This window comes from Cervus elaphus, chromosome 5 (assembly GCF_910594005.1).
Source record: "Cervus elaphus chromosome 5, mCerEla1.1, whole genome shotgun sequence".
Classification (NCBI taxonomy): Eukaryota; Metazoa; Chordata; class Mammalia; order Artiodactyla; family Cervidae; genus Cervus; species Cervus elaphus.
This window is the reverse complement of record NC_057819.1, coordinates 119754163-119767101: the sequence shown is the minus strand read 5'-3', so window position 1 is coordinate 119767101 and position 12939 is coordinate 119754163. Positions and strand designations below refer to the sequence as shown.

Here is a 12939-nt window from a genome sequence, read left to right as displayed (position 1 = left end):
AGTGGTTTATCCATCTTTTTCTTTTTAAAACTGTGAGTGGCTATGGTTTTTGTTTTTAAAATATTTTTTACTTAAAAAAAATGTGGGATCTTCGTTTCCCTCCCACGGATTAAACCTGTGTCCCCTGCATTGAAGCGTGGAGTTGTAATCGTCTGACTCCAGGAAAGTCCCACCACAAGCATTTATACATGCTGACTCTATTCCCTGCAAATAAAAGTGTTATAAAAGCCACAAATCCTTTCCAAGTCTTTTCAAATTCAAGAATCTTACGAATAACAGTTTTATTCTTTAGAGTTCAATCCTGCATTAGCCTCAAATAATTCCTTGACAGTTTCCTGGTCCTGACAGATGTGGTCCTACAGAGATGGCATAAAGCTCAGGCTAAAGAGGATGTTTCGTTTCCCGAAGCGAGAAGTCTATAACACAGCAAGGACCAATCAAACAATCAATCCCCCAGGTTTTTTTTTTTTTTATCTAGTTATTTATTTGGCTTCAGTGGGTCTTATTTGCAGCACAAGGGGTCTTTTGTTGCAGCGAGCAGGCTTCTCTCCAGTTGTGGCTCACAGGCTCCTGACTCCAGAGCGCTCAGGCTCAGTAGTTGCCTGCTGCATGTGGGATTTTAGTTCCCCGACCAAGGATTGAACCTATGTCCCCTGCATTGGAAGGTGAATTCTTAACCCTTGGGCCACCAAGAAGTCCCCCCCAGGTTTCTTTTAAGTGATGCAAATGGTATTTTCATATCATTATTCATCATTAATTAATCTCTAAAATAAATAATTACATCAGTCATACTGAGATAAAGTTTAAAAAAACAATGGAAATTTAAAAGTTGGGTTTGAAAAAAAGTCTTTTATTTTTGGCATTCATCACCCCCATCCCATTCATATGCTTAGAACATTTTAGTAAGTATAATATACTAACAATTCCCCCTATTTCAAGGTCATCTCATATTTGAAATCCTCAATTATTCCTGTTCACCAAGGAGATTTGAGCATCTGCTCTTCCACCACCTTGGGGAACCGCCTCTGTGTACATGTTAGAAAGTGAAGGAAAACATGTATTTGCTTTGTGTGCTTCGTTGCTCAGTCATGTCCGACTCTTCGTGACCCTTATGGACTGTAGCCTGCCAGGCTCCTCTCTCCATGGGACTTTTCAGGCAAGAATACTGGAGTGGGTTGTCATTTCCTCCTCCAGGGTATCTCCTGACCCAGGGATTGAACCTGCGTGTCCTGCATTGCAGGGAGATTCTTTACCCACTGGGCCACTGGGAAAGTCCAAAACATGTATATCGAGAGCTAAAATGAGAAGAGAGGACCCTCCTGAGCTAAGAAAATATACTTCAAAAACTGATTGAGAGATCTAATCACATAAACTACTGGAAACTGTGATTTATCAAATATTTACACACATCACATGGTTAGCAGGTAGAAGTAAATTTGTCTTTCTACATTCTGGAAACACTTTAAATGTATAACCTATTAAGTTTTGAAAATAACTGAGAAATCTGGTTTATCCTCCTCCCTCTGTGTGAGGATGTGAAATCATGGTTTCCAGATAGAGAAAACAACCCAACACAAACTACTTCTGACCTATGATTTGCCTTGTAGGTTACTAGTGGTCAGCTTGTATTACATTCAACACTGACAAGAAAATAACTCTATAATGAAGTATCTTGTTCAACACAGTAAATGTTACTCAGACAGTATAAACCCTATTCTAATCCTAATCCCAGGACAGAGCTATTGAAGAAGCATGATTAGCATTGCTTAAGAACCAGAAAATCTCTGCTAGCCAGAAAAGCCAGTGTTACGAGATGACCATTGTGATAGATGAAAACATAATAATTAAGGTTTATAGGAATAACAATTTAGACTTATATTATCCCTTTTATTTATGTTTTAACATGGGGGAGGGGAGAAGGAAACGAAGATAGGAGAGAGCATTTAAGTATGTAAGTAAATAATTTTCAATATTCAAATTAAAATAAACCTTAATAACAAAGAAAAGTCACTGTTATGATACCTGATATAAACAGTTTCCTTTCTATTAAAGTGATAAAAAAAATGGCACCAAAAGCATGGTCCACAGAAAAAAATCAGATAAACTGATGTCATCAAAATTTTTGTGTTTCAGATAAAAGGGTAAAAAAGATGTGGTATACACACACAATGGACTACTACTCAGCTATAAAAAAGAATGAAATAATGCCATTGCAGCAACAATGCAAGGACCTAGAGATGATCATAGTAAGTGAAGTCAGAGAAAGACAAATACCACATGCTACCACTTACATGTGGAATCTAAAATGTGATACAAATGAACTTATTTGCAAAACAGAAATAGGCTTACAGATATAGAAAACAAACTTACAGTCACCAAAGGGAAAAGGGGGGAGGGGAAAATTTGAAACTTGGGATAAACAGATATACGCTATTATATAAAAAATAGATAATCAATAAGGACCCACGGTATAGCACAGGGGACTATATTAAGTATCCTGTAATAACCTATGATGGAAAAGAATCTGAAAAAGAATGCATACAAATATATATGTATAACTGAAATACTTTTACTGTACACCAGAAACACTGTAAATCAACTATACTTCAAAAAAGGAATAAAAATTTCAAAAGTTTTATGTTTCAAAATATACCAATAAGAAAACAAAATGATAAGCAACAGACCGGGTGAAAATATTTTGCAAACATATCTCTGATAAAGATTTGATACAGAATATACAACAAATTCTTACAACTCAATAATAGGGAGACAGATGACCCATTAAAAAATAGGTATTTCACCAAAGAAGACATATGAATAAGCTAAAAAGCACACAAAATAAGCTCACCATCATTAGTCACTAGGAAAATGTAAATTAAACCCACAACAAGACAGCATTTCACATCTGCTAGAATAATCATAATAAGAGGTAAGACAGTAACAAATGGCAGAGAGGAGGTACAGAAACAGGAACCCTCAGACACTGTGGGTGGTACAGACACTTTGGAAAACACTTTGGCAGTTTCTTTAAAAGTTAAACATAAATTTACCCTATGATCTAGCAATTCCAATCCTAGATATCTATTCAAGAGAAATGAAAACATGTATCTACTCAAAGACTTGCATAAGAATGTTCATAGCAGCAGTATTCAGAATAGCAAAAAAAATGAAAAACAACAACAACAACAAAAAACCCCTCAATGTCCATCAACTGGGGATGGACAGATAAAATGAGCTACAAGTATACAATGGAATACTATTTTCAATAAAAAGAAACAAACTTCTGATAGCTTTAAGTAAATCATCCAGTTGTTGAAATTATCTGAATATTTTTAATCAGCACTAAAAAGCAGGTATTTTTTCAAAGATCTAGTTATGTCACCTAGGACTGCTATTTCTAAACCAAAGACAAGGGAAAACCCTTTTAGAAAGACAAGAATCTAAACATATACTTTATATATATTTAGGTTGAGGTATAGTTTATAAAGTACATAAATCTTACATGTTTAGCTCAATAAATTTTTATTGTGTATACACCAAGGCAACCACCATTCAGATCAATATAGAGAAGGCTTCCTTAATTGATATTCCCACCAAAGGTAATCACTACTTCAGTTTTTCACCATAGAAGTGCCATAGCTTTGGCTGTTTTTCTGAACTTTATATAAATATATGTACTTCATACAGTATGCACTCTCCATGATGTTGTCTGCAGTGGTAGTACATTCTTCTTCTTTGTTGTACACCGTTCATCCAGTCTGCTGATGGACATGTGGGCAACTTTTTGTAAAACCTGAAGTTAGTATTGGGTTTCCCTGGTGGCTCAGTGGTATAGAATCTGCCTGCCTTTGCAGGAGACATGGATTTGATCCCTGGGTCAGGAAGATCCCCTGGAAAAGGAAATAGCAACCCACTCCAGTATTGCTTTCCTGGAAATATCATGGACAGAGGAGCCTGGTAGGCTATAGTCTACCAGGTCGCAAAAGAGTCAGACATGACTTCGTGACTAAACAACAACAACAAATGTTAGTATTTGCCTTGGGTAAAATAATGAATCTCAACAGGCATGTATGCTCAAGAAGGGAAATAATTTATAGTCTCTTCAGTAAACTCAAAAGAGAACAAAAGGAGCTTATACTTCTGTTTCCAGTGAAGTGCTCAGTGCCCTTCTCAACAGAGCCAGAATTCTCTTAGGAGTCACTGCAGCTTAGTTAAGAAGTAAATTGGGATGCACCATGAAGGCTGGTAGCTATAGTTTCCATTTTTATGTAAGGATCTAAATGCTTCTCTTTCAGATAGACTGAATTTACCTAGCAATTTCTCATAAGTTATAGCATTCTAGGATTCTAAAATGACATCATGGCTGGGGATCATCATATTTCAAAGAACCTAGGAGAGAAAATTTTGTCATTATATAGAAGTGAATACTCTTTGAGAAATGAGTATTAACACCTTCCACAGTCACTGATGTTCTGGATGAACCATTCTCCTCATAATCACATCTGATGACAGATGCTGATGGTCTCCCAGAGGATGGAACAAAGAGTATTGGCTTAGAAAAGGTTCAGAAGGGAGATGGGGGAAGTCAAGAAGTATCGCACTATCATCTGCATAACATAAATAATTTCATCTGGAAAACAGGAGCTCTTGCCTACAATAAGTATTTTATTATCTTCTGTCAGTGAGATAAACCTATCTAGGCACTCATCAGGTAACTAAGAGAGACAAATATAACTCTGACTTTGTAGCCTGGACCAGGTCAGGATATGATGGTTCATTCTGGTAATGTCAGAGTGCCCGACTGTTCTGCAAAAGTCTTGGTCTCAATTATTAGACAGCAACTTAGTTGGATTAAAATGATCCCTTGATGTAGTTCTGAACAGCTGCTAAAGAATAATGGCTTCATATTCCAGCCACTTATTTTCTGTATCACCCCCTTATGACTGAGATTGCTAGCAGTGTCTTGAGTTATTCTCAGGCAATGTAGGTACCTGGCGATTCTACTATGATAATATAGCCAGAGTACTGCGAAAATACCTAGCTATTTGAATGGGGAAGTTAATTCTTGCTGCCTGCCTGCCACACTCTCAAACTATAGGTGATGATTTCTGATAATCTAAATTCTACTGAAATATGCTTCAATTTAATAACATTTTTTATTTTTTGGCTGCACTGCACAGCTTGTGGAATCTTAAGTTCCCCGACCAGGGATCACACTTGGGCTTTGGCAGTGAAAGTGTGAAATTCTAACCACTGGATCCCAGGGAATTCCCACATAATATTTTTAAAACCAAGGTTTTTAAAACCTAAAATCTCAAACTGAAATCCTTCAAAAGACTTCTGATGTGAGAAAAGACTGAAGAGTCTGACAATATACTTTACAGGTTCTCTTTTAGATTTTGGGTGCTAAATCACTTCAGTTATATCCAACTCTGCAACCCTATGGAGAGAAGCCCTCTGGGCTCCTCTGACCATGGGATTCTCCAGACAAGAACACTGGAGTGGGTTGCCATGCCCTTCTCCAGGGGATCTTCCAGACCCAGGGATCAAATCTGCATCTCTTATGTCTCCTGCATTGGCAGGCGGGTTCTTTACCATTAGCACCACCCAGGAAGCCCCTTTTTGATTTTATGCATGTTTTAATTTTATAACTGTATTTTGGAAGCAGAACTAAAATGTCACTTAAGGAACACGAACCTTTCCCCAGGTTCAAAAAGATATACTCAAGTATATTACCCAAACACAAAATAATAGCTTAGTTGAAGAAAATAAACAGAAAATTTAAATATTGTAAGAGCAGAATTAATCTTCATTTCAGTACATATGCCAGTAAAATGGTGACTTAAAAAAATAAAACTCACCTGCTACTGAGTTTGGCCGTGGCATAAGATAAAGAGGAATAGACTGTACTGATTGTGATAAAATGGTTTCCAAATTCCTCTCTGGTATCTTATTCAGACTGTAGGTGGATGCCGTCATGTTTTCATCTACTCGATACAAACAGGAATCCATGCTGGATTTTTGAGACTGCCAAGGCTTTAGGTTTCCTCCAGATCCTAATTCTTTACTGCTTTCCCCAACATATTTTGTGCGTTCCATGTTTTCAGAATAGCTTGTCAAGGTAGCTGAAAAAGAGTAAAATGAAAACCGAGAGATTAACCTGTTTATAATTACCCAAATGCATGACTAGATTATAAAAATGTTAGTAACATTATTTTTAAAAAGTTGCGATGATCATTTCATCTCCAACATGAAGTTTATTTATTTTTAATTAAAAAAATTTATTTGGCTGCACTGGGTCTTAAGTTTCGGCATGCAGGATCATTAGTTGCTGCATGTGGTATCTCTAGTAGTGGCATGCAAACTCTTAGTTGAGGCATGTGGGATCTAGTTTCCCTGACCAGGGATCAAACCAAGGTCCCCTGCATTGGGAGCTCAAAGCCTTAGCCACTGGACCACCAGGGAAGTCTCTCCATCATGAAATTAAATAATTGAAACCAAAATATAACTTTCTTTCACATAGATTCCAATATATTTACTTTAACAACTCTTATTTGAATGAATTAAAGAAATTCATACATCAGTACTACAGGACTTACAACTAGGGCCTATCAATGGTAAAAACTTCAGGATCCCATCAAAAGGGAGTTTACATACTTTGTGGATTGCTGGACAGTGTCAGAGGTATCAAAAAGGTCTTTATACTCTTTTTATCCTGTATTTTTCCTCACTTAAATTATTTCCTGGCCATTTACACGTAACATAGAATTAGAATATATAAACAGTCCTTAAGTAGAACCTAATACAGGAGAAAGAATCTGTCTAAATAAGGAAACACGATACAGCCTTCTTGAAGAGCTACCCTCTCCTCCATTCTTAATTAAAAATTCATTTAATACATTCAGACTTTCAATCATAAATAGCCCAATGGATCACAACCTTTGTGCCACCAAAAACAATGTTATACCTTCTCCAATGAGATTTTATGGATTCTACAGCATATTTTATAATCTCTGAATATGTTCAGTGATAGTATATAGTGTATATTTATATTATGTGTTTATGTGTCTGTGAGTATTCTTTTTAAACAGATGCATGTTTCTTATCCTAATTTATGGAAACTGTCTCATTTAAAATATATTTCAACATTTTTCTTTCAGAAAAATCTGACTGAAGTATAATTTCGTTTGGGATAAAGATGTGATTCATCTGACTTTGTATTCTGAGCTAGAAGCTTGGAGTTCACACAGCTGCCAGGGTCAGTATACTGAAAGATGGAGCATGCAAACTTCTGGTTCCCAAAAGACTCATCCACAAGGAAAGTGTCTGTTATTTAACCCTTTGCCTTTCACGTCTGGTTTTTTTTTTTTTTTTTTTGGTGGTATGTCCCAGCAGCAGTTTTTATTTTATCCTTAGGGCCCAAATCAAGAGCTGGCTAAGGTTCACTTGTATCTGTGTGGTCTTACCCTGGTATAATATATTCCAGAAATAGAGCCCTTTTCCCCAGATAAACCATGAGCACATTCAGTAGGTTCCAAACACTGAAACACTACACTTTTTAAAGGTCTGAGAAGGTAGTAATTGGTTTCACTATTTTCAATATTTCAAATAATTTATAAGAAATAATATGTTTACTAGTGACCAGCTAACTAAAACGTCAAGATTCTATAAACTTAGCTGCAGTTACATCAGGGGTGATAACACTAGTCATCTACATGTTGAACAGAAATTTTGGCATATATATATATATACATACACACACATATGTATATATACACATAATATGATACCACTTCTCAGGTGGCTCAGTGGTAAAGAATCTGCCCGCCAACAGGAGATGCAGGAGACAAGGGTTTGATTCCTGTGTCAGGAAGATCCCCTGGAGAAGAGAATGGCTACCCACTCCAGTATTCTTGTCTGGAGAATTCCATGGACAGTGGAGCCTGGAGGGCTATAGTCCATAGGGTCACAAAGAGTTGGACAAGACTGAGCAATTCAGTAACAACAACAACATGATACATGAACATATCATACATATATATGCTTGATAAATAAAAATGAGGTATAAACTATTTGATGATGCACAGTGCAATGTCAAAAAATTTTTAAAAAACATGAGGTCTATCAATAAAAATTATGAAAGTCCTCATTGGTGGTGAAAAGATCTAAGAAACTTTGAATTCATGGTACAAAGACAGAAATATTCAGTGACCTATGGACCCTATTTTATCATTTAAATGATGAAGCTTACAATAAGGAAAGGCATCTATGGTCATGGTATTTACAGTAAAGACAAGGAAGACATCCAGTTTCCCAAGTAAGAAGAGCACTGATGTCATTTTGCATTTTAATTGTACTATCTGCATAAACCAAACCTGATACTTCATACTTCATTTGTTTTTTGAACCCAAAGTATCCTCTGTACTTTTTAACTAAAGAGAAAATATCTAGGCTCTGGTACACAGTTTAAACTATGATCAACATATATCTGTTGAGAGGATGAATAACTAAGTTTTATTGAATGCTCAATGGTCCAGAACCACTGGGGAGCAGAGTGAGAACAGACAGCTCACAAAAAGTACCAGAAGTTAAGAGTCTCTGGGTAAACATTCCTATTGAGGAATTTTGTACATTTCTGCTTCATTGATGCTTTTCCCAGAGCATGGTGACTTTGAGTTAATTTCATTCACTTATCTAGTCAATAAAATTTTATGGAGCAACTAGTTTGTGTCAGAGTACAGTGGTGAACAAGATAGGTCCTAAATCATTAATCCCAGAAAAAGGACAATTCTGTGGCAGAAGAGGCCATACAAAGAAAAAAAAAATGAAGATGCTATTTCACAAAATGAAATGCTATTTTTAATAAAAACATGCTAATATCCATATATCATTTAATGGATGCTTCTATTTTACTCAACTATTCCTCTATAGTGAGACCATATCATATAATTTAAAGTTACCAAAGTGAATGAAGCATCATAGAATGCAATGATATTTTTGACTCATGTGGTAACTAAAAATTTCAAAAGTCTAAAGCCCACACAATCTATATATTAGATGTTGGCCTATATGAATTAACAACCCATACAGGCAAAGTTTCTATGCATGGAGCTGAAGAGGAAGACATGGCCTCTCACTGAAAAATATATGTATCTGTTTTCCAATAGACCTATTCTGTCCCTACTTTAATTCTTTAGAGCTAGTCATTTCCAGGTAGAACAACGAAGGGTGGGAAAATATTGAGTTGTAACTAACTAAAGGGATGTTTCTGAGACTTTCTGCATTTTCTCTCCTTGATATAGAAAAAAAAATTGCTATCTCAGTATAAAGAAGTGCTGACATGGCCGTATAGGACAGGAAGACAGTGTGAGGAAGTGGGAACCACAGGCTTATAAATAGGCTCATTGTGAATAAAATTAACTCCATACATTTAAAAAGTTTTACTGAGGTATAATTCACATACCATAAAATATACCCTCTGTAAACAGATTGATACATGGATATAGGCACATTTGCTTGTTGCCAATAATATTTAAAAACTGACAGCAATAAGTTTTCAAAAAAGCTTAACATTCCTTATTCTGGCATCTGTGTCAGTCCTAAGGGGCCCAGAAATCATGTTTCCAGTAATAGCAATAGTAATCATTTTTTTTTTAATCTGATAGTAATCATTTTTATCTTGATTCACTACTCTGCTTTTGTTGATAAAGACTAAATTTTTAATACTGGATAATGGTCTTAGGTCATCTGTTCTGAGAGAGAATGATTTAGAACTATGCAGTGTTTTGTAATAATTAAGACCATGGGTTTTGAAGTTATACAGACCTGAACTTGAATCTCAGCTTTGCCTCTTAACATCTGTGTGATCTGGGACCAATTATTTTTGAACCCCAGTTTTCTAAGTCTAAGAAAGACTATTATACTATTATGTAAGACAGAGTTAATTTACAGCTAGACTGGGCCAGCCCTATACTTATCTCTAGGGATGACTGGAAGTCTGCAACTGACTCTTAGCCAAGATAAGGTCAACTGGGATAACTAACGACTTATAATTTGCTGTTTAAAAGTTTGAAATTCCCCAGGTAGCACCCAGGTCTAGTTGTTTATTGACAGCTTACACCTGGAGTACTCAGACAGCCTGTCTTAGTCATAGGACCAGAGATGGATAAAAAGCTTCACTGTCAACTTTTGGGGAGCTCTCCTGAAACCAAGATTCCTTATACAAATCTTGGTGATTTACACCCTGGGGACAGAGCACATCCATCCTATTTGATTAAAAAGGAACCTGGAGAGCTCTACCTGGGAGGGTCTTGGGTCCTCTGTGCTCACTTGCATTCTTTTTCGCCTGCTGGATTGTCTCTTTACTAAACGCTTTTTTGAAGAATTTTTCTGTGGAGGCTTATGTATCTTTTCAATTATTTGATCCTGGGGACTCTTTACTCTATTTTCTTATAAGATGACTGTAAGAATTAAATAATGGTACCTGCCTAAACAACAACAACCTGCCTCATACTCTGTATTCAATAATGGTTGTTGTCATTGTTATTATTATATTAGTTAGGTCAATCATGCAAGGGAAATGCTCTGGTCTTCTTGATCATTTAAATAGGCAATGTCCAGACAGACATCTTTAACAAATATCCATGCAATATAACTACCAAGATTTATTAGTGCTAAGTAGTTAGAAGGTGAAGCTTCCCTGGTGGCTCAGTTGGTGAAGAATCCGACTGCAATGCAGGAGAATCAGGTTCGATCCCTGGCGGGGGAAGATCCCCTGGAAAAGGAAATGGCAACCCACTCCAGTATTCTTGTCTGGAAAATCCCATGGACGGAGGAGCCTGGTGGGCTACAGTGCATGGGGTCGCAAAGAGTCAGACACGACTGAGCGACTAAACCACCACCAAGGATGACAGAGTCACTAGCACAATAACTGGAAGAACTTAGTGAAGATACAGTTGCACATTTCTGAAAACAGGTTGTAGAAAATATGAAAAATTATCTAATGCTCAGTTTGTGACTCAGAAGGGTGACTTCTTAAACGTGACAATCTGGACCAGAGAACACATAACACCCTACTGGAATGTGTGTGGGTGTGTGTGTCATTCAGTGACTCTCTGTGACCGCATGGACCAGGCTCCTCCATCCATAGAATTCTCCAGGCAAGAATACTGGAGTGAGTAGCCATTCCCTTCTCCAGGGGATCTTCCCAACCCAGGGATCGAACCCAGGTCTCCTGCATTGCAGGAAGATTCTTTACCACTGCGTCACCTGGGAAGCCCTGCCTACTGGAATATATGTTACTAAAGGAACAAGGGTCTTTGATGAGGAGTTTCTGACTTTGCTTTTTAGTTACTAATGTGAAATATTAGGGGAAAAAAATCACTGAACAAGTGATACAAGGCTAAAAGATGTAAGATAAAATTTGGCAATAAATTAGGACCTAAAGACAAAAAAAAAAACACAAAAAACAAAAAAAACCCCTGAGATTTGATTAAAAGGGGGAATTCAAGAATTATACCTTTCTGGAAGGAACTGTGAATCTCCAAATAAACAAAAGGCCAAAACACAATGGATCTATGCTTAATTTTGTTTTACTAAACACCACCATGCCAAAACAGACCACTATTAAAACTTCACATGAAAGAGGATAGGCTAGAAAAATGATGTGTATTTCACAGAGTTTATGATTATCAGGATTTTTGCTTGAAGCTATGTATAGCTGATAGATTATACATAGTTAGTGGTATCTACCTAGGCACATACATAAGGGCATTATACCATTAAATTAATACCAATAAAAGTCATAAATATGAAATTATACTGTAAATACCTGACAACCATGTCAGTGATATTTTACCACATATTTAAGAAAGCTGTGAGTTTGAAGAGAGAGAAGCTATGACTGTTACAGAGAATGCTTTCTATGGTAGAAATTAAATCACGTATGGGGTGAATTCAGATCACAGAGAATATAAGAAATCATAGCTATTTCCAATCCTTTAGAATCCAAGAGAGGAACTTTTTACCCTTATAAGACTTAAAAATTCAGGAAACCTGCATTTCTAATATTCTGATTTTATAACTAGAATTATACATATTTTGGCAAGCTGTGAAAGTGATACAGGCAGGAATCACTAAAATTCTGATCGCTACAGTTACAAAATGTAATCAAAAGGAATTCACACTGAACTGACTGATATATAAAGGAATAAAAATGGATAATCCAAATGATAACTTTTAATAGCTTTTGTGTTTTTTGCTGATGGGGCAAGATTTAAAAATGGTACACTAACAAACAACAGATGTTATTGTTTGAAATAATGTAAGCAATATTTAATTTGGAAAAGCAGAGATTTCTATAATCAGTGGGGAAAATACTTAAACAAAACATATTAAAACGGTTAAGATAGGCGAGCCTTGAGATTTCCAAGGTAATAACAATATCTTTGACTATTATTACTTACGCCACATACAATTTTCTTCTAACTCAAATGCAATGAAAAAAAAAACTAAACAGAAACAAGTTGTTTCTCAAGATAAGCTGCACATATATAATTTGATAACTACTCTACAATGTAAGTAATTTTAGAAGCAGAAGACATTATTCTCTTTCTTGTCTCATGATTTTGCAAGTAAATCTGTTTCAGTATTTATATACATTAAATAATAGAAGTTTATTATTCTCCAAATTAGCTCTGTTATCCACAAAGGTACTTACTTTTACAAGGAACACAATTTTGGAAATATACCAGAAAAAAATGAGGAACACTGTTATATGTCAAAGCGGGAATCTCATTTTTAATTTCAGAACATTATGATCATTTATTTTGAACATCCACTGACATGTTAAGCTTCCACTTAGAATGTACTTGTAAACGGATTTTGTCCAATCTGTCAGCACCATGCCCACTGCTTGAATAAATATATTTCTAAAGTAAT

General features: G+C 36.0%; 1 protein-coding gene across 5 annotated transcripts in view; it reads right to left on the bottom strand.

Annotated features, from left to right (window-relative positions):
- Nucleotides 1-12939, bottom strand: part of TANC2 (tetratricopeptide repeat, ankyrin repeat and coiled-coil containing 2) — a 371488-nt gene that overhangs the window by 124652 nt on the left and 233897 nt on the right. For all 5 annotated transcript variants that reach the window (XM_043904966.1, XM_043904965.1, XM_043904967.1 and 2 more), the window contains one exon: nt 5862-6125. In XM_043904966.1, the coding sequence (XP_043760901.1) occupies nt 5862-6125 (264 nt within the window). The remainder of the gene's footprint in view (nt 1-5861; nt 6126-12939) is intronic.